The sequence below is a fragment of the Cebus imitator genome, unplaced genomic scaffold (assembly GCF_001604975.1).
Source record: "Cebus imitator isolate Cc_AM_T3 unplaced genomic scaffold, Cebus_imitator-1.0 Scaffold145, whole genome shotgun sequence".
Taxonomy (NCBI): Eukaryota; Metazoa; Chordata; class Mammalia; order Primates; family Cebidae; genus Cebus; species Cebus imitator.
This window is the reverse complement of record NW_016107460.1, coordinates 3,583,428-3,596,446: the sequence shown is the minus strand read 5'-3', so window position 1 is coordinate 3,596,446 and position 13,019 is coordinate 3,583,428. Positions and strand designations below refer to the sequence as shown.

Genomic DNA, 13,019 nt, shown 5'->3' with positions numbered 1-13,019 from the left:
CATGTTGACCAGGATGGTCTCGATCTCTTGACCTCGTGATCCACCCGCCTCGGCCTCCCAAAGTGCTGGGATTACAGGCGTGAGCCACCGCGCCCAGCCGATGTGTGTTTCTTTAATCTTCCCCTTACCACTGTCTAGTTTCTGCTGCTTCCCAGTTGCTTGTTTGTTGACTTTGGTCTTTCTTTTCCATGTTTGCGGTTTCCTCTGGTAGTACCTGGTTTTTTCTACTTATATTTAAGAATGTGGTCTACAAAGCAGCAAGAAGTGTCCAAGACACCCAGAAGTGGTCCCTGAATCTCCTTTTCCGCTTTTATTGGGACCCAGGACTCTGGAGACGTGACTGATTCCAGATAGAGTTGCAGACTTTAGCAAATAAAAATACAGGACTCAGGCCGAGCGCGGTGGCTCACGCCTGTAATCCCAGGACTTTGGGAGGCCGAGGCGGGTGGATCATGAGGTCAGGAGTTTGAGACCAGCCTGGTCAACATGGTGAAACCTCGTCTCTACTAAACATAGGGTGTGGTGTCGGGCACCTGTAAACCCAGATACTCAGGAGGCTGAGGCAGGAGAATTGCTTGAACTTGGGAGGCAGAGGCTGCAGTGAGCAGAAATCCTGCCACTGCCCTCCAGCCTGGGTGACAGAGCAAGATTCCAACTCAAAAAAAGAAAAAAAAAAAACAGAATTTCTTCTTAAATTTGAATCTCAGATAGATAAATAATTTTTCAGTACCAGTATAGCCGGTGCAAGATTGAATCTGGCAACTCTAACTCCAGGTCTGTGGCAGGAAGTGTACTGGGAGGGCCTGGCACATCTTTTAATAACGGAGGGTGAGCGGCAGGCTGTCAGAGGCTACGGCAGGCACACCAGGAGGACTCAGGGGCCAAGCTGGAAATGCCTTCGCCAGCCAAAGATGGGGCAACATGAGCATCAAAAAGAACAGGGCCAGTCGCCGGGCTCATGCCCGTAATCCCAGCACTTCGAAAGGCCAAGGTGGGCAGATCTCTTGAGCCCAGGACTGTTTGAGACTGGCCTGGCCAGGATGGCAGAACCCTGTGTGTACAAAACATACAAAAATTAGGCCAGGCACGGTGGCTCACACCTGTAATCCCAGCACTTTGGGTGGATCACTTGAGGCCAGGAGTTCGAGACCAGCCTGGCCAACGTGACAAAACCCCATCTCTACTAAAAATACAAAAATTAGCTGAGTGTGGTGCCAGGTGCCTGTAATTCCAGCTACTTGGGGGGCTGAGACAGGAGAATTGCTTGAACCAGGGAGGCGGAGATTGCAGTGAGCCGAGATCATGCCAGTGCGCTCCAGCCTGGGCAACAAGAGCGAAACTCTGTCTGAAAAAAAAAGAGACGGAAACAGAGAGAGGGGAAGAAAAGGGAAGGGAGGGGAGGAAAGGGGAGAGGAGGGGAGGTTTCGACCGGGCGCCATGGCTCACTCTGGTAACCCCGGCACGTCAGGAGGCCAAGGCAGGCAGATCAACTGAAGTCAGGAGTTTGAGACCAGCCTGACCAACATGGTAAAATCCCATCTCTACTAAAAGTATAAAAATTAGCTGAGCGTGGTGGTGCATGCCTATAATCCCTGCTACTCAGCTCCTGGGGAGGCTGAGGTAGGAGAATTGCTTGAGCCTGGGAGGCGGAGGTTACAGTGAGCCAAGATTTCACCTTTGCACTCTAGCCTGGGCAACAGCTAGATTCCATCAAAAACAAAAAACAAAAGGAGAACTTTCTGCCCCTCACCTTCAGCCATTGCTGGCTGTGTACGTTACCCAGGGCTGACCTGTGTCGTCAGCAAATGGGGTGCCTGCTTTCCCTTACACTGACCTAAGGCCCCTCTGCAAAGTACAGATGGGAAACTGCCTCTGTCCCCAGGGGCGGATCAGGGACTTCTGACCATCAGTGCCCAGGGAGCAGCCTCACTGGATCAGCTGCCTGTGGCCATGCACCTGGCAGTGGGCCCAGGACACCAAGTCAGGGCCTGGGCGCCCTGGCACCGAGGCCGACGTCCTGTGAGCGTGTTCCGCAGCAGGGTGCAGACCTGGAGGGACTCTCGAGTTGCGAGCTAACAAGTCTGTTAAACAAACCTGTTTCTCCCCAACCCTCAAATTAGGCAAGACGACTTACACAGTCTGCAGTGAGGTGTTTTTTTTTTTTTTTTTTGAGATGGAGTCTTGCACTGTCGCCCAGGCTGGAGTGCAGTGGTACGATCTTGATTCACCACAACTTCTGCCTCCTGGGTTCAAGTGATTCTCCTGCCTCGGCCTCCTGAGTACCTGGGACTACAGGTGCGCACCAGCACGCCCAGCTGATTTTTGTATTTTTAGTAGAGACGGGGTTTCACTATTTTGGCCAGGCTGGTCGCGATTCCTGATGTTGTGATCCACCCGCTTCAGTGAAGTATTCTTTAAATGGTATTTCCGGGCCAGGTGCAGTGACTCTCACCTTCTAATCCCAGCACTTTGGGAGGCCAAGGCAGGTGGATCACCTGAGGTCAGGAGTTCAAGATCAGCCTGGCCAACCTGGTGAAACCTCGTCTCTACTAAAAAAATACAAAAAACGTAGCCAGGTGTGGTGGTGCACACCTGTAGTCCCAACTACTCAGGAGGCTGTGGCAGGAGAATCACTCGAACCTGGGCGGTGAAGGTTGCAGTGAGCTGAGATCGCGCTACTGCACTCCAGCTGGGGCCACAGAGCGAGACTCCATCTCAACAAAATAATAATAAATGAATGGTATTTCCTTCCAAGCGACCCTCAGAATACAGAATATCTCACATGAAAATTTTAGTACAGTTCCTTTCTGCCGGAACCGCCCTCTCCCAGCAATTCCGGAAACGACGAACATGGAGGGAAAGAGGAGAGGCCCCCGGTGCACGTTCTCGAGGCCTTTTAGAAAACACGGAGTTGCTCCTTTGGCCACCTATATGCGAATCTGTAAGAAAGGTGATATTGTAGACATAAGGGATGGGTGCTGTTCACAAAGGAAGCCCCACGAGTGTGGCCATGTAGACCTGGGACAGGCTACAGTGTCGCCCAGCGTGCTGCTGGCGTTGTTCTCAGCAAACAAGTGAAGGGCAAGATTCTCGCCAAGAGGATGAATGTGCGTAACGAGCATTCAGCAGGCTGAGAGCCGAGACGGCGTCCTGAAACGCGGGAAGGAAAATGATCAGAAAAAGGAAGAAGACTAAGGGAAAGTTTCCACGGAAGCGCCAGCCTGCTCCACCCAGAAAAGCGCCCTGTGTGGGAGCCAGTGGGAAGGAGCCTGAGCTGCTGGAACCTCTTCCCTATGAGTTCATGGCATAATAGGTGTTTAAAAAAAAAAGAAAGAAAGAAAATCTTAAGACCAGGCACGTGGCTCATGCCTGTAATTCCAGCACTTTTGGAGGTGGAGGTGGGCAGATCACATGAGGTCAGGAGTTTGAGATCAGCCTGGCCAGGATATTGAAACTCTGTCTCTACTAAAAATACAAAAATTAGCCCGGCATGGTGGTTCACACTTTGGGAGGCCACAGTGAGTGGATTGTCTGAGCTTAGGAGTTTGAGACCAGCCTGGGCAACAGGGTGAAACCCTGTCTTTACAAAAAATTAGCTGGGCGTGTCAGCGGGCACCTGTAGTCCCAGCTACTCGGGAGGCTGAGGCAGGAGAATTGCGTGAACCCGGGAGGCGGAGGCTGCAGTGAGCCCAGATCATGCCATTGCACTCCAGCCTGGGCAACAAGAGCAAAACTCTTGTCTCAAAAAAAAAAAAAAAAGGCTGGGCACGGTGGCTCACGCCTATAATCCCAGCACTTTGGGAGGCCCAGGTGGGTGAATCGTGAGGTCAGGAGATCGAGACCATCCTGGCCATGGTAAAACGCTGTCTCTACTAAAATACAAAAAAGTTAGCTGGGCGTGGTGGCACACACCTGTAATCCCAGTTACTCAGGAGGCTGAGGCAGGGGAATCGCTTGAACCCAGGAGGCGGAGGTTGCAGTGAGCAGAGATCATGCCACTGCACGGCAGCCTGGGCAACAGAGCAAGACTCTGTCTCAAAAAAAAAAAAAAAAAAAAGGAAAATCTTAATGCATATATAAAGCCAATGAATCTTCAGGAGAACCAAGATTCTGCAGGAAGTAATGAAGGGTGTTCCCGGGACTGACCCACAGGGCCGCTCAGGGCCTCGGGGTCAGAGCGGACTGTTGTGCCCAGCCTTTCCCTCGTGTCTGATCTACAGCAGACTGGGCACTCAGAACAGAAACCACAGAGGAGGTCCAGCCCTGTGGTTCCAGGTCCGCCCCCACCCCGGGGTTGCGGAGAAGTGCGTTGGTTTGCCCAGGCTGCGGCTGGGCTGCAGTCGCTGGACAAGCAATGGGCCATGTCTATCAGGAATGGGACGCAGTGGCCAGAAGAGGTGGCCTGGGCACAGGCCAGGGCGACCCCTCCAGGTCTCCTGTGGCTGAGAGCGTTACTGCAGGGGCAGTCAGGGTGTCGGTCTCCAGGTCCCCACATTAAGGGAATGCAGAAAGATCACTGCAGGCTTCCGGGTGGCCCCGGGACCGTGTGCTGTGTGTGCGTGGCTCCAACACTGCTTCTCACACCCACCCCGCTGACACCAGAAACAGCAGAACGCCCCCAGCACCTGCTGCCGGCAGACCTCAGCCTCACCCTCCCCCCTCCAAAGGAGCAATTCAGGATCCCCTCCGGGACCTGCCGAACGTGGAGTGCCGGGGGCTCTGGAGCACAGGAGTAATAGCTTGATAACCGAGGCTCAGATCCATGCACGCTGCGATCAGCGCAAACCTGATCATTTTCCTTTTCTTTTCTGAGACCGTCTGGCTCCGTCGCCCAGGCTGGAGTAAAGGAGGTACAATCACAACTCACTCACCCTCCACCTCCCGGGCTCAGGCAATCCTCCCACCTCAGCCTCCTGGAGCTGCGATCACAGGTGTGCGCCACCACGCCCAGCTAACTCTTTTCTTTTAGTAGAAACGGGGTTTCACCATGGCCAGGATGGTCTCCACCTCCCGCCTTTGTGATCTGCCCGCCTCAGCCTCCCACAGTGCTTGAATTACGAGCGTGAGCCACTGCGCCTGGACGTTTTTCTTTTTGAGACGGAGTTTCACTCTTGTTGCCCAGGCTGGAGTGCAGTGGCGTGATCTCAGCTCACCATGAACTCCGTCTCCTGGATTCAAGCGATTCTCCTGCCTCAGCTTCCCAAGTAGCTGGGATTACAGGCGTCCACCACCACACCCAGATAATTTTTGTGTTTTTAGTAGAGACGGGTTTCACCATGTTGGCCAGGATGGTCTCGAACTCCTAACCTCAGGTGATCTGCCCACTTCAGCCTCCCAAAGTCCTGGGATTACAGGTGGGAGCCACCGCACCTGGCCATGTTTTATTTTGACTGGGTCTTGCTATGCTGCCCTGGCTGGTCTCCAACTCCTGTGCTTAAGCAGTCCTCCTGCCTCCACCTCCCGAAGTGCTGGGATTATAGCAGTGAGCCACTGCACCCAGCCGATTTTTCTATCATAATTGCATACATAATTTTTTTTAAGAGACGGGGTCTCGCTATGTTGCCCAGGCTGGAGTGCAGTGGCTATTCACAGGTGCGATCCCACTGCTGATCAGCACGGGAGTTTTGACCTGCTCCGTTTCCGGCCTGGGCCAGGTCACACAGGGCCCCCAGTGTCCCAAGGCCACTCCCAGCAGTCCCGCCGCGGCCATGTCCTCAGGCCTGGCGTGGCATTTGCTGTCACAGGTCGCTCCCTGGAGTCCGTCCTCGCCCCTCCAACCTACTGCACACCCCTGTCTCATTCCCTCGAACACACTCGGCATAGTCCAGGAGGCTGGGGTCTGAGAGGGCAGTGCCCAGCCTAGTGCTGAGTCCCCAGTGCCCAGCAAGCCTGCCACCCAGGAGGTGCTCAGCAAATGCTCCTCAACAATGGGCAGAGGGAATCTTCGCCCATCACCTTCCACTGCGTGGGCACAGGCCCATGTCTCTGTGTTTCCGTGTGTGTGCCTGTGGGTGTCTGTCTCTGTGTCTGTGTGAGTCTTTCCAGGTGTGTGTGTGCCTGTGTGCCTATGTTTCTGTATGTGGCTGTGTGTGTTTCCATGTGTCTTTGTGTGTCTCCATATGTGTGTGTGTGTGTGTATGCATCTGTGTGGGTCTCTGTGTGTGTTTCCATGTGTCTGTGTATGTCTCTATGTATCTCTGTGTCTTCATGTGCATGCATGTGTGTCTGTCTGTGTATGCATGTATGTGCATGCTCATGGGAGTATGAGCTTGACATGCTGTGCATGTGTGTTTATGTGTGTGTGTGTGCATGCTCATGGGAGTATGGTTTTGGCTATGCTGTGTGTGCATGAGTGTGTATGCATGTGTGCACGCTCATCGGAGTAGGTGTTGGCTAAGCTGTGTGCATGCATGTGCATTTGTGTGTCTGTATGTGCACTCATGGGAGTATGGGCTTGGGTGTGCTGAATGTGAATATGTGTGCATGTGTCTGTGCGCACACTCAGAAGTATGGTTTGGCTGTGCTGTGTGCATGTGTGTGTATGCATGTGTGTGCACGCTCATGGGAATATGGGCTTGACTGTGCTCTGTGTGCATGTGTGTGTATGCGTATATCTGTGTGCACAGTCATGGGAGTATGGGCTGTGCTGTGTGCATGTGTGTGTATGTGTGTGTGCACACATGGGTGAACATGGGCTTGTGCTGTGTGCATGTGTGTGTATGTGTCTGCACGCTCAGGAGTGTGGGCTGTGCTGTGTGCATGTGTGTGTGTGTGTGTGTGCACAGTCGTGGGTGAACGTGGGCTTGGCTGTGCTGTGTGTGCATGTGTGTATGTGTCTGTGTGTGCATGCTCAGAAGTGTGGGCTGTGCTGTGTGTGAATGTGTATGTGTGTGTGTGCATGCTCATGTCAGTGTGTGGGCTTGGCTGTGCCGTGTGTGCGTGTGTGTGTGCACGCTTATGGGGGTATGGGCTTGGCTGTGGTGTTATGCGTGTCTGTGTGTGCACACTCATAGCTCATAGGAATATGTGCTGTGCTGTGTGTCTGTGTCTGTGTGCATGCTCATGGGAGTATGGGCTTGGTTGTGCTGTATGCATGTGTGTGTAGGTGTGTGCACGCTCATGGGAGTATGGGCTTGGCTGTGCTGTGTGTGCATGTGTATGCGTGTCTGCACACTCATGGGGTGAGTGTGGGCTTGACTGCTGTGTGCACGTGTGTGTATGCATGTGTGTGCACGCTCACGGAGGCGAGTGTGGGCTTGGTGTGCTGTGTGCATGTGTGTATGCGTGTGTCTGTGTGCACGCTCATGGGGTGTGGGCTTGGCTGTGCTGTGTGTGCATATGTGTGTATGCGTGTGTGCACGCTCATGGGGATGTGGGCTTGGTGTGCTGTGTGCATGTGTGTGTATGTGTGTGTGTGCACACTCATTGGGTGGGTGTGGGCTTGGTGTGCTGTGTGCATGTGTGTGTATGCATGTGTGTGTGCACGCTCATGGAGGCAAGTGTGGGCTTGGTGTGCTGTGTGCATGTGTGTGTATGTCTGTGTGCACACTCATGGGGAGGGTGTGGGCTTGGTGTGCTGTGTGCATGTGTATGCATGTGTGTGTGCACGCTCATGGAGGCGAGTTTGGGCTTGGTGTGCTGTGTGCATGTGTGTGTATGCGTGTCTGTGTGCACACTCATGGGGAGGGTGTGGGCTTGGTGTGCTGTGTGCATGTGTGTGTATGTGCGTGTCTGTGTGCACGTTCATGGAAATGTGGGCTTGGTGTGCTGTGTGCATGTGTGTATATGCGTGTGTGTGTGCACACTCATGGGGTGGATGTGGGCTTGGTGTGCTGTGTGCATGTGTGTGTATGCATGTGTGTGTGCACGCTCATGGAGGCGAGTGTGGGCTTGGTGTGCTGTGTGCATGTGCATGCATGTGTGTGTGCACACTCGGGGTGGGTGTGGGCTTGGTGTGCTGTGTGCATGTGTGTGTATGCGTGTGTGTGTGCACGCTCATGGCGAGTTTGGGCTTGGTGTGCTGTGTGCATGTGTGTGTATGCGTGTCTGTGTGCACACTCATGGGGTGGGTGTGGGCTTGGTGTGCTGTGTGCATGTGTGTNGTGTATGCGTGTCTGTGTGCACACTCATGGGGTGGGTGTGGGCTTGGTGTGCTGTGTGCATGTGTGTGTATGCGTGTGTGTGCACACTCATGGGGTGTGCTGTGTGCATGTGTGTGTGTGCACACTCATGGGGATGTGGGCTTGGTGTGCTGTGTGCATGTGTGTGTATGCGTGTCTGTGCACACTCATGGAGTGGGTGTGGGCTTGGTGTGCTGTGTGCATGTGTGTGTGTGTGCACACTCGGGGTGGGTGTGGGCTTGGTGTGCTGTGTGCATGTGTGTATGCGTGTGTGTGCACACTCATGGGGATGTGGGCTTGGTGTGCTGTGTGCATGTGTGTGTATGCGTGTGTGTGCACGCTCACGGAGGCGAGTGTGGGCTTGGTGTGCTGTGTGCATGTGTGTNGTGTATGCGTGTGTGTGCACGCTCACGGAGGCGAGTGTGGGCTTGGTGTGCTGTGTGCATGTGTGTGTATGCGTGTGTGTGCACGCTCACGGAGGTGAGTGTGGGCTTGGTGTGCTGTGTGCATGTGTGTGTATGCGTGTGTGTGCATGCTCACGGAGGCGAGTGTGGGCTTGGTGTGCTGCCTGTGGCTCTGAGTGTGCCTGTGGTTTTTCTTCCCAATGAGCCGGGCCGCCTGGAATGTTGAGTCATCAGAATGGCAGCCTACATCAGGTCCTCAGTGTGGGCATGGGGCCAACTGGCCCCTCTCACTCCACCCTGCCTCCTAGAGGAGGAGGGTCCAGGGCACTGGTTTGTTGGGGGCCTGGTCAGGGCACGGCCATGCCAGTGGCTTTGTTTTGTCCTGGTCTGCCCTCTTCCCAGAGGGAAAATGCCAGGCCAGGCTGGGAACTAACTCACATACTCACAACTCTGGCCACGTCCCCGGCTAGCAAGGGCTCCACAGTCCCAGCCCAGGAAGGGGCAGGAGGGGCACAGGTCAGTGGCCATGGGAGAAGCAGGTGGCCTGGTCACTGCTGGTCCTGCTCACTCCTGTGGCTGTTTCCTGCTGAGGACCTAACAGGCAGGGGCAGGGAAGAGGCCTGGGGGCCTCCACGGCCTTTCACTCCTCGCCCAGGGCCCCAGGGGAGTCAGCTGCCCCCGTGGCCCTCTCAGAGGTCAGGGGCCTCTCAGACTACAGCCTCTGGCCTGCATCTCAGTTGGCTGGTGCCCAGTGCCCATAGAGGGACGGCTCTGCAGGGCGTGTGACATGCCCTGCCCTGAGGCTGTCGTGTGCATCAGGCACCCCTCTGGGCCTGGATCGAACCTGGCTCCCCTCCCAGGCCGGAACCTGGAGCCAGGCCCTTCCAGACCCGAGGGCTGACCCTGTCCCCCCAACCTGAACTGCTCTCTGTCATTCTCCCTCCACAGGGGAGAGAGAGAACAGGGAGTGTGACCGACGGAGCCAGAGAAGGAGACAGAGACGGCAGAGGCCGAGGCCCCAGGGTGTGTGATGGAGACAGACGGCCGGCAGGCCGCCAGCACTAATACAAACCAGTTGGAAAAACAGGAGGAGAGGCCAGCAGAGGCCAGGCCTTGAGGCTGGCCAGGTGGGGCTTGTTTTTCCAGAATGGAAGTCCCAGGGAGGGAGCGGGGCTGTCCGGGCAAGTTCAGCCCAGAAGCTGGTTTGGAAAGGGGCCCCGCCCACCCGGCCGGCCACGAGTGACAGTCGGGTTGGGGTGTGGGGGGGCAGTCTTGTGTCCTAACGAGGTCCCGGTCCCAGCCCTGCCCGTTGCCGCCCCCCCACACACCCTCTCACTGGGGCAGCAGCTGGGCCCCTCCCCTTGCCCTGAGACCAAGACTGATCAGACTGGGTTTCCCACTGTCAGAGGACTTGGGGACCAGAGCGGGGTTCAGGGGCGAGTCCCCCACTCGCCTGGGGCCATAAGGAGCACTCACTCCAAGTGGGCGGGCTGAACTCTGCGCAGAGCGTTTCTTGTGGTTGTTCAGATTTTTTTTTTTCTTGAGGTTTGCTTAACTAGAAGGAGTGGGTTTGGTACACAGCGCGGCTCTGTCATTTCGCATTTGTTTATGTGACTTTGTGAGTTTTCCCAGGGTTTCAAATTTGTGCCTTCTGTGGTGGGGTCCCACTCTCTCCTTCCTGCAGAAGCCCCTAACCCAGGACCTGATTTCAGGGACAGCAGAACAGCCCCGGGGGACGGGGCCAGCAGGGGATGGGTCTGCCACCCCCAGGACCCCCAGGCCTCCCAGTGCTCAGAGCACCCCCTCCCTGGCTGACTCTGCAGGTTGTGAAGGGGACGACTGGCCTGCACCGTCCAGCATCCTGTCCCAAGAGAGTCTGTGGACCCCGAGGAGACGGTACCAAGGTCCTACCGGCCAAGGGTTGGAGCTGGAAGGGAATCTGGTCTGAAGGAGGGTGCCAGGGTGTACAGTGGGTTGGGGGGTCCCAGCACTGGGAGGACTTTCTGGGGCCTGGAGCAGGCAAGGGGAGGCCCCTGCCCTGAGGTGACCCCCGTGGGGGGAAGCCAGAGGCAGAGCCGAGGGGACACCCTACAGTCCCAGCTCTGAGAGGCTCCCAGATGTCAGACACGCCCCCACAGCATCAGGGACCACGCCCTCCGGCCGTCCTGTCCCTCCAAGGGTGGGGTCACTACCCCCTCCCCAGGCCTGACCAGAGAAGGGCTGGGCCTCTGCTCCCACACTGCCCCTCCCCAATAGCACAGCAAGGATGGGGGAGCCAAGGGGCCCGGAAGGAGCCAGAGGGGGCGGTCCTCAGGCGGCCGACCGGCCCAGGGCTCCGTGATGTCACCGCGGGTGCTAAGGAGGGGGAGGGGTCGGGCTGTTTTTCTGGAGACAGACTTAGAGCTGAGTGGGACCAAGCCTGGGGCTGGGTGGGGGGCCATGGCGCTGCCACCCCGAATCCTGCTCTGGAAACTGGTGCTTCTGCACAGTGAGTGTGGGCGCTGGGAGGCGGCTGGGGGACAGCACATGGGGCTGTGCTAGTCCGTTTCGGAGAAAACCGCCTGTCTGAGCCTGGGCCAGGAGGGGAGGGAAGGCCCCACCGGGGAAGAGGACGGGTCTGGGGGCGCTCGGGAGAGCGGATCTTGGAGGGTGTGATGTCTTCCGTTGGCCGGCCTCCCCTTGCTAGGGAGCGGCGCCCAGAGGGCCAAGAAGGGCCAGGCAGCTTTTCCCTCAGGGCCCCTCCTGCACCCCAGCTTGCTGGGGGTCTGCGCTTCTCCCCGTTGTAAGGAGTGGGTCAGAGATTGAGGGGAGCCAGAGAACTGCGGGGCCCGAAGGGTCTGTTCCAGCCCCCGCTCCCAGGCCCGGGCGGCCTGCTGACCGGGCACATTCCTCTGGGAAGCTCGCAGGCTCCCAGCCACATCTCTGGGGCAGTTTTCATGCAGGATCTATGGGGGGGAGCAGTCACAGGATGGAGACAGCTTTTACTGCCCACAGGCCCCGGGGCGCAGGGCCTGCTGGGAGGCTAGGGAATGTTGGGGGAGACAAGGACTCCCAGCCAATCCTTTATTGGGCCCAGGGCTTTCCGCACACAGGTTTCCCTCAGGGAGCTTTTTTTTTTTTTTGGACAAAGAGTGTCTCTCTTGTCACGGAAGCTGGAGTGCAGTGGCGTGATCTCGGCTCATTGCAACCTCCACCTCCCAGGTTCAAGCGATTCTCCTGCCTCAGCCTCCCGGGTGGTTGGAACTATAAATGCTCAGCATCACACCTGGCTAATTTTTTATATTTTTAGTAGAGACAGGGTTTCACCACATTGGCCAGGCTGATCTAGAACTCCTGACCTCAGGTGATCCACTTGCCTCAGTGTCCCAAAGTGCTGGGTTTACAGGGGTGAGCTGCCACGCCTGGCCGGGGAGTTTTAACTGGTGGGTTTAAAGCAAGCGGCATGAGCCCGTGGGGACACACTGTGACTGTGTGGGGACTCTGTGGTGTGGCTGTACAGGCCATGTGGAGCTCGGGGTCTTTCGGGACACAGGGGTTGGTCACCAGAGGACGGCTGCGTTGGGCGGGTGTCTGGGTGGGCCAGCTTGAGGAAGGGGGACATGAACTGGAAACTGTCTGGGGTGGCAGGCCTGCTTCCGGTCGGAGGAAGACCAGCCTAGATTCAGGATGGATACTGAGGCAGCCTAGGCCGATGCCAATTCCCTGCAAGCAGGAATGTGGGCCTGTGGGGTGGCGGTCGGGGTCACCACCCACATTCACCCTTCAGCCTCTGCCCCTATGGAAGCACCTCAGGGGCTGCGCTGAGCCTTGGGTATGGTGTGGGCTCCTCATTGTCTGAGGGTCTGAGGACCCTGGGGGCTGGGGCACAGCCCTGGAGAGGGGCACACACTCCCCAGAGGGAGCGTGGGGGATCCCACAGACCCAGCCACGGTTGGTGCTCTGGGTGACTGGGCTGCAGCCAGAGTGGTCCCAGGGACAAGCACACACCCAGAACCAGTCGGCTTGGGGCCTGGCCCACACCCACGGCCTGGCTTCCCCACCCCACAAGGGCAGGTGGCATCCACAGCCCAGCAGGGTGACAGGGAGGGCTACCCGGGCTGTGTGAGAGGTGCCCTCCACGCACCTAAGTTGACCTCACAGCACCCACCTTGTCCGGGACCACAGGAGGGACTCCGTGGGTCAAGGGCAGGGCCCGAGGCCGGGTGGGGCTGCGGGTGGCCTCTCCAGCTCACTCCTCTCCTTCCAGGCTCTGCCGTCCTCCTGCACTCAGGTTAGTGACCCTGGCCACAGCTGCCTGCCCCTAGTCCCCCTCAGCCCCTACCGTCTTGCCAGGCCTCTCCTGTGGGGTCATCGGGCCCCACCCATCCCCACTGACTCCCCCAGCCTCATCAGGACCCTCGGGCCCACCCCTCCCCAACTAACCCTCTTCTCCACCAGCACCCTGGGGCCCAACCCCTCCCCCTGACTCCCCACCAGCACCCTCGGGCCCGCCCCT

General features: G+C 57.1%; 1 protein-coding gene across 1 annotated transcript in view; it reads left to right on the top strand.

Annotated features, from left to right (window-relative positions):
- Positions 1-10,873: 10,873 nt before the first annotated feature.
- MXRA8 (matrix remodeling associated 8) overlaps positions 10,874-13,019 on the top strand; it is a 6,486-nt gene continuing 4,340 nt past the window's right edge. Inside the window, exons 1-2 of the mRNA XM_017542577.2 lie at positions 10,874-11,012; positions 12,771-12,794. Coding sequence (XP_017398066.2) covers positions 10,964-11,012; positions 12,771-12,794 — 73 coding nt within the window. The 5' untranslated portion in view covers positions 10,874-10,963. The remainder of the gene's footprint in view (positions 11,013-12,770; positions 12,795-13,019) is intronic.